The sequence below is a fragment of the Rana temporaria genome, chromosome 5 (assembly GCF_905171775.1).
Source record: "Rana temporaria chromosome 5, aRanTem1.1, whole genome shotgun sequence".
Lineage (NCBI taxonomy): Eukaryota > Metazoa > Chordata > Amphibia > Anura > Ranidae > Rana > Rana temporaria.
The window spans coordinates 170,628,205-170,643,003 of record NC_053493.1 but is presented as its reverse complement, the minus strand read 5'-3'; the positions used below and the strand labels follow the sequence as shown (position 1 = coordinate 170,643,003).

The window sequence follows — 14,799 nt, the reverse complement described above, 5'->3', positions numbered from 1 at the left end:
GTGGTTCTACACCTCACCATCCCCCTACCAAATGCAGTAAGCCGACTGCATGAGAGGCATTTTTCGTATGCCCTCGAGAGTACCCCTACCCAACGAACCCCAAAGAAAATGTGTCTGTAGCAAGCGCGGATTTAGGCGTGACACACGTTATTTTTGTCCCCAATGTCCCGACGATCCTGGTCTTTGTATTGGTGAATGTTTTGAACGCTTCCACACACGAGTGAAGTATTAGCGTAGGGTAAAACATTTCACAGGCTAGGCACACTTACACAGGGTCTCCCAAGATGCCATCGCATTTTGAGACCCAAACCTTGAACCGAAAAGTTGAACAGTTACAGTTACAAAAAAAAAGTGTTAAAAAACCACAAAAAAAATATAAAATTAAACAAACAAAAATAGTTGTCGTTTTATTGTTCCCTCCCTCTCTATTCTCTCTCTATTGTTCTGCTCTTTTTTTACTGTATTCTATTCTGCAAAGTTTTATTATTGTTATGTTTTTTCATGCTTGCTTTTCAAGTATGTAATTTACTTTACTGTTTTCAGGTACGCCATTCAGCTGTTGCGCGGACTTATTTATCTTGACAGCAACAGCGTTTGCTCCCTCGATATATAAAGCCGTGACTCCAGTGCTCAAACATGCCATGGGCATATGTGGAATTACACCCCAAAATACATTCTGCTGCTTCTCCTGAGTACGGGGATACCACATGTGTGAGACTTTTTGGGAGCCTACCCGCGTACGGGGCCCCGAAAACCAAGCACCGCCTTCAAGATTTCTAAGGGCATAAATTTTTGATTTCACTCCTCACTACCTATCACTACCTATCACAGTTTTGAAGGCCATAAAAATGCCAAGATGGCACACAACCCCCCCAAATGACCCCATTTTGGAAAGAAGACACCCCAAGCTATTTGCTGAGAGGCATGTTGAGTCCATGGAATATTATTGTTTTTGCCCCAAGTGATTGAATAATGACCAAAAAAAAATAAAAATTACAAAACGTTATCACTAAATGATATATTTCTCATACATGCCATGAGCATATGTGGAATTACACTCCAAAATACATTCTGCTGCTTCTCCTGAGTACGGGGATACCACATGTGTGGGACTTTTTGGGAGCCTAGCCACTTACGGGACCTCGAAAACCAATCACCACCTTCAAGATTTCTAAGGACATACATTTTTGATTTCACTCACACAAATCTTGAAGGCGGTGATTGGTTTTCGGGGTCCCGTACGCGGCTAGGCTCCCAAAAAGTCCCACACATGTGGTATCCCCGTACTCAGGAGAAGCAGCAGAATGTATTTTGGGGTATAATTCCACATATGCCCATGGCATGTGTGAGAAATATATCATTTAGTGACGTTTTGTACATTTTTTTTGGTAATTATAACTTGGGGCAAAAAAATGTAATATTCCATGGACTCAACATGCCTCTCAGCAAATAGCTTGGGGTGTCTTCTTTCCAAAATGGGGTCATTTGGGGGGGTTGTGTGCCATCTTGGCATTTTATGGCCTTCAAAACTGTGATAGGTAGTAAGGAGTGAAATCAAAAATGTATGCCCTTAGAAATCTTGAAGGCGGTGCTTGGTTTTCGGGGTCCCGTACGCGGCTAGGCTCCCAAAAAGTCCCACACATGTGGTATCCCCGTACTCAGGAGAAGCAGCAGAATGTATTTTGGGGTGTAATTCCACATATAACCATGGCATGTGTGAGGAATATATCATTTAGTGACAACTTTGTGCAAAAAAAAAATCAGTTTGTCATATTCCCGCAACTTGTGTTAAAATATAAAATATTCCATGGACTCGACATGCCTCTCAGCAAATAGCTTGGGGTGTCTACTTTCCAAAATGGGGTCATTTGGGGGGGTTGTGTACTATTTTGTCATTTTATGGCCTTCGAAACTGTGATGGGTATTGAGGAGTGAAATCAAAAATTTGCGCCCTTAGAAATGCCCTTAGAAATGCTGAAGGCGGTGCTTGGTTTTTGGGGCCCCATACGCGGCTAGGCTCCCAAAAAGTCCCAAACATGTGGTATCCCCGTACTCAGGAGAAGCAGCAGAATGTATTTTGGGGTGCAATTTCACATATAACCATGGCATGTGTGAGCAATATATCATTTAGTGACAACTTTTTGTAATTTTTTTTTATCATTATTCAATCACTTGGGACAAAAAAAAATATTCAATGGACTCAACATGCCTCTCAGCAGTTTCCATGGGGTGTCTACTTTCCAAAATGGGGTTATTTGGGGGGGTTTTGTACTGCCCTGCCATTTTAGCACCTCAAGAAATGAGATAGGCAGTCATAGAATAAAAGATGTGTAAATTCCAGAAAATGTACCCTAGTTTGTAGACGCTATAACTTTTGCGAAAACCAATAAATATACGCTTATTGCATTTTTTTTACTAAAGACATGTGGCTGAATACATTTTGGCCTAAATGTTTGACTAAAATTTAGTTTATTCGATATTTTTTACTTTTTGTTATGAGAAAAATCAATTTTTTTCAAAATTTACGGTCTTTTTCCGTTTATATCGCAAACAATCAAAATCGCAGAGGCAATCATTGGTCCGGGGCTTAAGTGGTTAAGCAGAGGCCCTATTAAATAAAATTGGCGATTTTTTCGGCACACTTGTGATCTGATCTGATACTCGCCTGCGCACATCCCGTGGACCCCCCCCTCCTTCCTCCCACCCTCTTTCCTCACTCTTCTCCTTTATACTGGACTTTGCTTTTTTTCCCATCTCAACGTTTCCTTCTTCTTTTGCTACGTTTTTATATATTCAATCCATAATTCTATTAGGCCGTCAGGTACAGACTGGGCCATGATGGTTATCATTGAAATATCATATCCTTAACGTTGCCTTATATTTCTGTTAACTTTAAATAAGGTATTTTGCCTGATGGGGAAACCCCTGGCCGTGCAGCTTCACTGACATAAGCCGAGGCAATAAATGGGACGTTCTGACCATAGTCACCCTAATCGTCCAGGGACATTTTGATGGGAAAATTTTGGTCTTCTGTTTCTCCATTTAATTTTATGGGACATTGGGTTTGTTACCTGCTTGAGTGTGTGATACATGCCTCTACATGTCGTTATGCATTATTTTTGCCCTATTTCCTTGTTTGTCTACCACGCAATGGGGTAACCATCTGAGAAAAATGTTGTTATATGTTGGATTTCATGGCAATAAAGTATTTTGTAAAAGAAAAGAAAATGATGGGTGTTGCATATTTTTGTCATATATTTGCTCAGCGTTTTTTTTCTTTAAACCCCAAACTATGGTACCTAAAAACCTGCATAGGTGAAACATTATAAGCCTTTACAGGTTACTAGTTTAGAGTTATACAGAAGGTCTGGCACTAGAATTATTGGTCTCTCTGATGTTTGTTGTGATACCTCATATATACAATTTTCTAGGGGACACAGCGGGAGCCAATACGTGGATCCGGTGGCCATGGCCGCCACTACCCGTCGATCGTTTGGCGGAGAGATTGTTTAGCAGTGTTCTTATGTATACAGTGGAACCTCGGATTGCAAGTAATTATTTTAGTTTCCATTGACTTCAATGGGGAAACTCGCTTTTGATATGCGAGTAGTTTGGATTACGAGCATTTTCCTGGAACGGATTATGCTCGTAATCCAAGGTTCCACTGTAAAAGGCAAACCGCTGATTTGTCAGGGAGCAAGGGAGAGATCTTTGTGTTTCAGCTAAGCTTAATCACAATCTCTTTTCCTCCAGTCTGTCCATCCCCCACACAGTTAGAAAACACCTTCCAGGCACACACTTAACCCCTTGATCGCCCCTTCCCTGCCAGTTTTATTTATACAGTGACAGTGATAAAAAATTTTTTTTAGCACTGATCACAGTATTGGTGTCACGTGTCCAATTTGTCTGCTACAATGTCGCAGTCCTGCTAAAAATCGCTGATCACCGCTATTACTAGTTAAACAAAGTCCCTAAATCTATCCCATAGTGTCTGGACGCTATAACTTATTTTATTTTTTTAATATATTTAGGAAAATTATATAAAAATTGTATAGGATAGGCTTTCAGCACAGGGGGCCTCTTATTGCATAATATTGCTGGCTCTATATTTTGGTTTGTTGAATATTGAATATTAATGCCATTTGGGGGGGTTTTTCTTTAGGATTGTTGAGCGTTGACACATGTAGGCATAAGTATGACAAATTGCTCTAGTCTTAAGGGGGCCTTAAGGATATATAAAAAAAAAATCTCTAGTAGTTAAACTTTCTTTGTTTTGCAGCCAAGTACTTCAGGATTATTATTTTAACTGGCTGTAGCTCTATCCCAGGTTGAAGCCCAATTTATGGGCATTCCTTTGGAGTAGCTACAGCAAAGCACTGTATCCACTGCCCTCTCTGTGTATTGAATGTGTGGTGAAGGAAACCTTTCAGAAGTGGAACACACGTGAATATGTATTTCAAACAAGATCATACCTGCAGTCATCCTGTGCAAGATCTTCTGCTGACTAGCTCTGGCTTCTCTGTCACGCTCACCCCCTCTCATATGCGAGCGCTGTGTGTGCGTGTCTGTGTGTCCCCCACCCTCTCTTCTCTGTGTGTGCTGTCAATCGCATCTAATTAAGCATTTGTATCCTTGTAAGAAGCATGGTAGGGGAAGGGGTACAGTAGCACATGGATTGTGGGAAAAAATAGAAAGCCACCTAGCATTGGCTGTGGACTTCAGCAGCATTAGCCCTGGTTCACACTGGGTACGATTTGGAACGATTTGAGATGCGATTTGACATGTCAAATCGCATCTCAAATTGTGGGCAATGGCACTGTCCTAATCAGTGCGACGCCGCATCTGCGATTTCAAAAGGTAGTTCCTGTACTACTTTTTGCGATTTCGGGCCGCGATTTACATTAAATTGCGGCCGAAATCGCAGCCGTGAAATCGCGGTAAAATCGCGCATTTTACCGCGATTTTGAATTTGCAGCAGTGTGAACCTAGGCTAAATGTATGATCTTTACGAGTTAGTTTTACTTAAATACTGAATCAATGTAGGAACATCCCTGGTAAAGTAATATCTGAATGGAATAGTTCCCTAGGGCCAAAATGAGTGCTTGTTCATGCAAGAGGTTTTCCAGAAGCTTTCCCTCTGACTCTTAGTTTCTTAAAGCGATAGTAAACCAACAAACAAAAAAGTAATATTTTGCAGCTTACCAATCCTTAGATGTGGTGCTGTATTAGTTTTCTTTTTATTTTTAGGCTTTTTTCCTAGTTATCCAGCCACTACCACACATCATATCACGGTGTCTGCATTCAGGAAGAAGTGGAGCAGACACCTTTGGACTGCATCATTGTCCGTGTGGCGGGAGTGTAGTGTAAGGCCCCTTTCACACATGCGGACTGTTAGTTTCGGATGGAGTTTACATCAGTTTTTCTACATCCGCCAGCTAGACTCCTTTAACCACTTGAGTCCTGGAGCCATTTTTTCATTCAAAAACAGACTGTGTGTTTACATCAGTTTTTCCTAATTTTTAATGGAAGAAAAATAGGGCTCTGATCCGCCTAGAAAAACAAATGCTGACCGAGCGGATGTAAATGGATGATGATCCGTTTTTCCATAGAGATTCATTGATGTCCGTTTTTCATCCATCAATGGACTGACAAATGGTCTGCATGTGTGAAAGGGGTCTTAGAGCAGCAGCTTTACATGGACTTGACTAACAAGGGGGTGTCCCTCTCCCACTGCCGATAACCTTGATCTCGCAGCAATTCCGCCACAGAGACCACCATTATCGGAAACTGGACCGCTGGCTGAAGACGAGGAAACCTGGGTTATGGCAGCTAGCTGCTGCCATAACAGAGATCTCTTCAAACAGCCGACGTATATCGGCGTGTGGTGGTCCGAAAGTGGTTAACATGCAATCCAAAGACTTCCGAACATTAAAAAATATGGAACCCATGGTTATATAGTTACTTTCCACCCAATTTTTAGATGGTCTCTTGGAACCATAATGCCTCCTCCTTTTCCTTGACTTGTGGAGAAAAGAGAGAACCCTGAGTATCTTAAAGGGGTTGTAAATTTTTATTTTATTTTCTATAACAAACATGTCATACTTGCCTCCTCCGTGCAAGGGTTTTGCACAGAGCGGCTCCGACCTCCTCTTCTGTGGTCCCTCCGCGGGACACCTGGCTCCTCCTCTTCTCGTGTGCCACCACAGAGAGCCGCATTCCACGGGGCACTCGTGCGTGCGCTCCCAAGTCCTGCTGCTACATCCATTGACAGAGACAGCAGGACTCTGCCCTGGCTCCCGTGTCACTGGATTTGATTGACCGCAGCGGGAGCCAATGGCTCCTGCTATCAATCTATTTAGTAAGAACCCAAGATGGCGGATGGAGCTGCTGTGTTCATCCCCAGCGCTGGAATGATCACTGTCAGGTAAATGAGAGTCGGGGCTCTGGGGGGCTCCCGCACTACAGAAGGTTCTTCACCTTAAAGCATAGAATGCATTAAGGTGAAAAACCTGGTGGGTTTAAAACCCCTTTAATGCATTCTTAAAAAGCCTTCTGTGTGCAGCAACCCCCCTAACACTTACCTGAGGTCCCTCTCTGTCCAGCGATGTCCATGGGTGTCTCAGCTGTCCAAGATTTTCCTTCCTGACTGGCTGAGACACAGCTGCGGCTCTTAATGTTGTCAATCAAAGTCAGCTAGCCAATCAGGTGAAAAAGGGGGTAGGGACAGGTCGGGGCTCCATGTCTGAATGGACACAGGGAGCTGTGACTCAGCTGGGTGCCCCCATAGCAAGCCGCTTGCTGTGTGGGGGCACTGAACAGGTGGGCTGGACCAGGATCACAGATGATGGAACCAAGACAAGGAGGATCCGGGCTGCTCTGTGCAAATCCACTGCAACAGAGCACATAAGTATGACATGTTTATAAGGGTTCTTTTTTTTTTTTTTTTCTATAAAAATAACAATCACTTTGTCTGCTCATGGTTTTTCTATTTATATGCCTCTCTCCATATGCTCAACTTTCATAAAACTGTACAATTTGATAAAAGGCTGCTTTCAACATAAACTGAAATGCATGCAAAATGTAATACCTTTGTAGAAAACAACCACTAGTCCCCGTTCACACTGAAGTGGGTTTGAAATTGTGTGGCTTCACTTGAAGTTGCATGATTTCAAAGCCACAGGTCAGTGCAAGTTGCCTGACATCTGTGTGACTTCATGCACCGATGTCTATGCAAAGCTCGCCTGAAATCGCAAAATATAGTGCAGGAACCTTTTTTTCAAATTGGTGCGGCTTGTCATACGATTTGGACCTGTCAAATCGCATGACAAGTTGCACTGTGTGAATGGGGGCTTACCAAATCAAGAAGCACAGTAACTATACAACTATGTTTATATACTAGACAGTTTTTCACCTGTCTCTTTTATTATAGGTCTTTTTGCCATGTTTGTTTATACTGACTGTTAAACCCAATAATAATACTTGGGTCTCCCCTATCCTCTGCATCAGAGAATCAAGCACAGGAAAATTTGAGCAAAAAAAAAAAAAAAAAACTGGCTTCACCAAATTTAGTATTGCATTCATATTTCAACCTTGGTAATGCTTATCCTTTTTTTTGTAAAGATCTTTTTTTTTTTTTTCAAAAATCTGAATAATTTATCTGTATTCTATTGTACTTGTATTCTTTTTCCTTCTTTAAAATTCCTTTAGAATCGTAATATATTTAATTTTCCATTTGCAGGAACGTGGACTTTAATTGCAACATGGAGGAAGGAGAACTTGACCTAACTTTTATAACAGAGCGGATTATATCTGTGTCGTTCTCAAGTAACTGCTCAAATGAAACATACCTCCACAACCTGCGGGAAGTGACCCAGATGCTGAAATTAAAACATGGAGAAAATTATTTGGTAAACCATTATGATATGTAATAGGATTGTGTAAATAATAGCATAATCTGTAATAAAATATAATTTGTAAGGAAACCTTTTTATAAGCATAATTACTAGGGAATTAACCTACAGTATGGAAATTAAACATTGCCTACAAAGCATTTTCTTGTGTTACAGTAATTTTATGATGGTTAGTCTGTCGTGGTTTTTTTTTTTTTTTTTTCTTTACACATCCTTATGTGTAAACATGCATCTGTATTTTTGACACCCGAGTGCATAACTTTGTTTCTCAATATTAAACCATGTAGCTGGCTGACCCCTTATTTTATTAATGTCTTCCTGTAATGATGCTACATTTTGTGGCAAAGTTTTTTTTTTTTCCCCAGCATAATTTGGTATCATCCTCAAACACTGAAATTGAGCTCTTGATTCCAACCTCTATATCATTACTAAACAAATTGATCAGCTTTGGGCTTAAGGTAGAGCCCTGAGGTACATCACTTACAACTTTTAGACCATTCAGAGAACGAGTCATTTATCACTACTTTCTGAACCCAGACATGTAACCAGTTTCCCCTACATGTACATACAATTACAGCAGATTTTATATTATAGAATAGGTGTACGAGTTATAGTATCAAATGCCTTAGCAAAACTACCTCCACTGGACTTCCACCATCCAATTTCTCATTTACTTCCTCATAAAAGAACAGGTTGGACTGACAAGAACGGTCTTTCAGAAATCTGCACTGGTTGTCACTTATGATACCCTTCTCGCAAAAAAAAATATTTATAAAGTCCCTTACCATTCTCTCAAATACCTTAAATGCTGTTGAGGTTAGTCTGACTGCTCTGTAGTTTCTGGGCATGCATCTCTATCCTTTTTTGAAAATTCGTACCACATTTTCTGTACGCCAATCAGTTGGTACCAGTCCAGTTAGTAAGGTGTCTGTCTGTCTGTTTTTTTTTTTTTTTTTTTTTAAAGCGACTTGACTATAACTGATCTAAGTTACCTTAAGGACTCTCAGGTGTAAGCCATCAGGACCTGGTGATTTGTTCACAATAAACCTCTCCTATTTTATTTTGTATCGGGTTTTCAGTCAACCGGTGAAACATTTTTATTATTACTGTTAGATTATCAAACCCTACTTTCTGTTTAAAAAAAAAAAAAAAAAAGATTATCAAAACCCCCCCCCCTTTTTTTTCCGACTGAAAAAGTGATTATAAAGTCTCGCTTTTTTTTTTTGTTAAAAATAACAAACGTGTTATACTTGCACAAAGCAGCCCATGTGCTCTTTTCTCGGGTCCCTCTTTGGTGCTCCTGGCCCCTCCCTCCTGTTAAGTTCCCCTACAGCAAGCAGCTTGCTATGGGGGGCACCTAAACCGAGCCACAGCTCCCTGTGTCCATTTAGACACTGAGCCACAGCCCAGCTCGCCCGCCCCCTTTCTCTCCTCATTGGCTGACTGACTTTGACAGCAGTGGAAGCCAATGGTGCCGCGCTGCTGTCTAAGCCAATGAGGGGAGTCCCGGGCAGCCGATACACTCCTGCAACATCGCTTGATCTAGAGGGACCTCAGGTAAGCATTCGAGGGGCTGAGGGGGGCTTCTGCACACAGAAGGTTTTTTATCTTAATACATAGAATGCATTAAGTTAAAAAAACATTCTGCCTTTTTCTTATCATTTGTGACCAGCTTGGCAGTCCATGTGCTTTGTTACAGTTTCCCGGTTATTTTTCAACAGACAGTCCTTTGTGGATAGTGTGCATGCTTGTGTGAGGATAACTTTGTCTTGATTTTATGGGTTGAAGAAGGGTGTGCTTTAATATTTCTATATAATGTACCGTGTAAAGTTTTTTTATTTTTTACTTTATTTATAACTAAGAAGATATTCTCACAGTGGTGCTAATTTTTTTTCTGTTTCCCCTATATATAAGTTGTAGTTTTAGTCAGAATATTCTATCCCATTTCAACTGACTGAGTATGTACTCACACTAGGGAAAGTATTGACGAGATAGAGAACTGCCTAAAATTCTTATGCCGGTAATGTATTGAACATTTTAATAGAAAAGGCCATTCAGTCTGTTTGACGTGTGTGAAATGTGGTATCCAAAAATGAAGCTTCAGGGAGGATGTGAAGAAAGCTGCAATTCCAGGCTGAATAAGGAAAGTGAGCAGTTTTTGAGCTCTGTATTTATTTTGGCTAGTAAAGGTTGAAAATGTAAGGGATTTAGTAGTTTTAATCTGGAGGTATCATAATCATTTATTTCTGTTGACCACCACTTGAAGAGGATTGAGGATCATACGTGATTAGGTAAATGTAAAAAGAATTAATAAGGCAGCAAATTCTGGATTTCTTTTGATTGTGTATCCGCAAAGAGCTGTGCTAGCACCTTCATCAAAACTCTGGCTATGCTGTGGATAGATGGCTAATGTGCTCACCTTTTTATCGTCTTTTTCTTTTAGTGGTGAATTGTCCAGCTAATTACTAGATTACAATCTGTTACAGCATTGTCATGTGTTTTGCTCTCACTAATTAAAAGGAAATATTTCTGTAGTTTGGAAAGCATGTGTATGCATAGGAGTATTCTGTGTATTGAATATGCTTGTGGAATTGTAAGGACTTTTTCTAGAATTATCTCTGCTGTTGGAATTACTGTGCTGTGGTAAACTTTGTTTGATTTCTCCTCTGCACAAACGCCTGCTTTTTCCCCCCAGTTGTCTTCCAGGTCAGCCCTTGAGAGATGGAGCTCCTCCTCACACACAGGAAACACGTTGCCATTAATCACTTTAAAAGGCAGTCCCTCAGGTCCCTGGTCCGTCTTAGTGTTTCCTCCGTCCGGGCTGGGCAGGGGTCACAGGCTGGAGCAGGGAGGATTTTATGGGAGTCTCTGGACTGAGGGGGTGAGTGCACCCTTACCAGGATTGTTGGTGGAGGAAGTCGGGTTACAGGCCACAGGCAACCCTCCTTTGTTCAACAGTGGGAGGTGTCCTGGATCCATCCCCCCCTCTGAGCCCAGGTGTGGAGAGAAGCGGCGATGCGGCATCCCCTTGGCAAGCTCCGGCGGGGGGACGTGTACCCATGCCAGAGGCTAGCTTAACCCAGAAGATGCGGTGCATTATTTCCGGGGCGGGATGATGTCATCGGCGTGTGCCGGGGACCTGGTCCGACCCCTTAATGGCACAGGGAGGATAGATGGCCGCGCTGGTGCTATCACACCTGGACGCCGCTGCAGACGACAGTATTGGACGTGCCACATTCCAAGGTTTCTAAAAAATCTTCATTAGCCTTCAAAGATATGGGACACCTTAACCACTTGAATACCGGCCGCATGTAAAATGACGGCTTCACAGTGGCTCTGAAAACTCAACAGGACGTCAATTGACGTCCTGGATTCCTCCGGCCACTGGGGGGCGCGCCGGCGGCGCGCCCCTCAGTGAGCTCCATGTCCTGTCAGGGGACAGAGGAGACCGATCTGTGTCTCTTGTACATAGGGACACAGATCGGTCACCTCCCCCAGTCACCCCCCTTCCCCCACAGTTAGAACACACCTAGGCTACACATTTAACCCCTTCCTCACCCCCTAGTGTTAACCCCTTTAATGCCAGTCACATTTATACAGTAATTAGTGCATATTTATAGCACTGATCGCAGTATAAATGTGAATGGCGCCAAAAATGTGTCAAAAGTGTCCGATGTGTCCGCCATAACGTCGCAGTCCCAATAAAAAAATCGCAGATCGCCGCCATTACTAGTAAAAAAAATAATAAAAAAAAAAAAAATAATAATAATTCTGTCCCATATTTTGTAAGCGCTTATTGCGATTTTTTTTTTTGTTTTATTATTTTTTTTTTTTTTTACCAAAAATATGTAGAAGAATACGTATCGACCTAAACTGAGAAAAAAAATTATGGAAAAAAAAATTTTGGCTATTTATTATAGCAACAAGTAAAAAATATTGAATTTTTTTTCAAAATTGTTGCTTTTTTTGTTTTATAGCGCAAAAAAAAAAAACGCAGAGGTGATCAAATACCACCAAAAGAAAGCTCTATTTGTGTGGAAAAAAGGACGCCAATTTTGTTTGGGAGCCACGTCGCACAATTGTCAGTTAAAGCGACGCAGTGCCGGAAGCTGAAATTTCACCTGGTCAGGAGGGGGGTATATGTGCCCGGTATGGAAGTGGTTAAAGATGGCATGGATAAGAGGGACGACGTTATCCTAAAGAGAGCTTGGGAGACAAGTGTCACCAGCCTAAAGCCAGTGCTTGCCACCACTTGTGTGGCAAGAAACCTTGAATTCTGGCTCTTCCAACTGCAAGATCATATTAAAAATGGAACGCCTAGGGAGGAAATTCTGAAGACTCTGCTGGTTCTCTCTAAGGAAGTTGGCTACATTGCAGACGCATCCGCAGAGTCCGTCAAGCTGGCAGCAAGGTCAGGAGGACTAGCTGTCGCAGCCAGATTGGATGAATTGTGCGATTTGGATGAAAACCTGGTCAGGGGACTCTGCATCCGAAACGAGGTTATGCAATCTCCCATTTAATGGGGATTTTCTGTTCGGATCAAGCCTAGACGAAGCCTTGGAAAGAACAGGAAGAAAACCTTTTTTGGCCAAAGAGAACGTCCCCAAGAAGAGAAGAAAGATTACCCTAAAAAGAACTGGATGGGCCACAAAGGGAAACCAAAGATTAATGTTCTCTTTGGCTCTTCTAGCCAAACCAACAAACAATGACAACAGAGTGCCAGTAGGGGGAAGACTGGCTTATCTTCCTACATCAATGGCAGAAGACGCCAGCCAATCTATTTATTTTAGACATCGCAAGGGGCTACTCCCTGGAATTCAATTGTCGTCCTCCAGAGAGATTTCTATGAATAAAACTTCCCAGGAATCCTGGAAAAGCAAGGGCTCTTCCACTGTTGCTGGGGGAGATGGTGGACCAGAAGGTCCTTACTCCAGTCCCAGAGAAGGAAAAAAGAAAGGGTTTTTACACTCGTGATCGAAAAACCTTCTGGGAAGTTTCGATCTGACACTAAATCTAAAGCCCTTGAGCGAAGCGATACGTTACAATTTTTTTTGCATGGAATCCATATTATTGGTCAAAAAACATAATGCGACCATGGATCCCATGGATGCCTATCTCCACATTCCCATCTGAGAAGAGTCCCAGAGATACCTATGGAGGGCAAGGAATACCACTTCCAGAGCAGAGCTCTTCCTTTCGGGCTATCCTCGTCACCAATGATATTCACCAAAGTATTAGAGGAAGCTCTGGCCCCTCTAAGGTTGAAAAAGATGACCGTAGTACCATACCTAGATGACCTACTGTTCGCAGCTCCATCAGAAGCACAGCTGGTAAAAGATCTTACAGAAGCTCAACTATGGCTGAAGTTTGAACATATGAAAGTCCAATCTGTGTCCCACCCAGAACATCCCGTTCCATAGAACAGAAGACATCCCTACTGGAGGAGAAAGAACATCCCAAGGCCTTATCAATAGGGTGAGTTCTATACAGAACAACTTCCAGATATCCATAAGGGAGCTGATGTTGGTTCTGGGTCTGATGACATCATCAATACCAGCAGTCCAATGAGCAAAATACCATCTAAGGCCCCTACAAATATTTCTCTTAAGAAATCAAAGAGAAGATAAGGACATTATTAATCCCAACATCTGTGAAGAGGTCGCTGTGATGGTGGAGGGTCCACGCAAATTTAAATCGGGGTCTGGCTTGGTCATTTCCGATCTCACTGAAATTGACCACAGACGCAAGCAGTTGGGGATGGGGAGCTCACCTAGCAGGGCAAACTGCTCAGGGGAGATTGTCCCCGGAAGAAGCTCAGGCATCTTCAATTGGAGAGAACTTATTGCTATAGCCAAGGCCATAGAATTCTTCCAAAACCAGCTAAGAAGTCGTCACATCCTGATATTATTGGACAATGCCACAGCAGTGGCTAATGTGAACAAACAAGGGGGGGAGGGCGCACAGGGAGCCCGTCCCTAAGCCATATCTCTAATCAGATATGCCGATGGGCAGAAGGGAACCTACTGTCACTGGGAGCAGTCCATCTAAAAGGGAAGACAACAAATTAGCGGACTTCCTCAGCCGCCAAGAGATCTCCCAAGAGGAGTGAGTATTACACCCAGAGGTGTTAAAATTACAGCCCGCTGGGGAGTTCTAAACATAGACCTGTTTGCCTCTCGGAAGAACACTCGGGAAGCGTTTCTTCTCGCTAAACCAACAAGACTAACCTCTAGGGCTAGACGCTCTCCAAAATCCCTGGAATTTCAAAATGTGTTATGCCTTCCCTCCGGTTCATCTGATCCCACGGGTGGTGAAGAAATTCCTACAGGAACAGACCAAACTTATATTGATCACACTAAACTGGCCCAAGAGAGCCTGGTTCTCTCAACTCCTCAGTCTCTCTGCAGAAGAGCCGTGGCTTCTTCCTCACACTCACAGGCAAGACCTGATGTGACAGGGACCCCTGACAGGCCTAAAACAAAGTTTCAAATGGACGGCCTGGTTACTGAGGAAGACATCTTGAGATCTAAAGGACTCTCGGATAAAGTGGTGGCAACGTTTATGAGCGCCAGGAAGTTAAACACCAGAGCCATCTACAGAAAAACCTGGAGGAAGTTTAATAGTTGGTGCACTGTAAACAAAAGACAAAAGATAGATACACCGACCATTCTTGAGTTTTTACAGCAGGGTGCTGATAAAAGGCTAGCGCTCAGTACACTGAAGGTTCAGATGGCAGCGCTGACGGTGTATCTGGAATGGAGACTACAAGAGGTCTCTCCTTTTTGCAGGGCGCTGGCAAAATACAAAACGCCCAAGACACAAAAAATGTCCTACATTGGATTTGTCTGTGGTACTCGGGGATCATCAAACATTCCTTCAAGCCGCTACA

General features: G+C 42.4%; 1 protein-coding gene across 1 annotated transcript in view; it reads left to right on the top strand.

Moving 5' to 3' along the window:
- The window catches only part of TNS3 (tensin 3), a 395,327-nt gene that overhangs the window by 24,830 nt on the left and 355,698 nt on the right, over positions 1-14,799 (top strand). The window contains exon 2 of the mRNA XM_040353375.1: positions 7,739-7,907. Within this exon, the coding sequence (XP_040209309.1) occupies positions 7,761-7,907 (147 nt within the window). The 5' untranslated portion in view covers positions 7,739-7,760. The remainder of the gene's footprint in view (positions 1-7,738; positions 7,908-14,799) is intronic.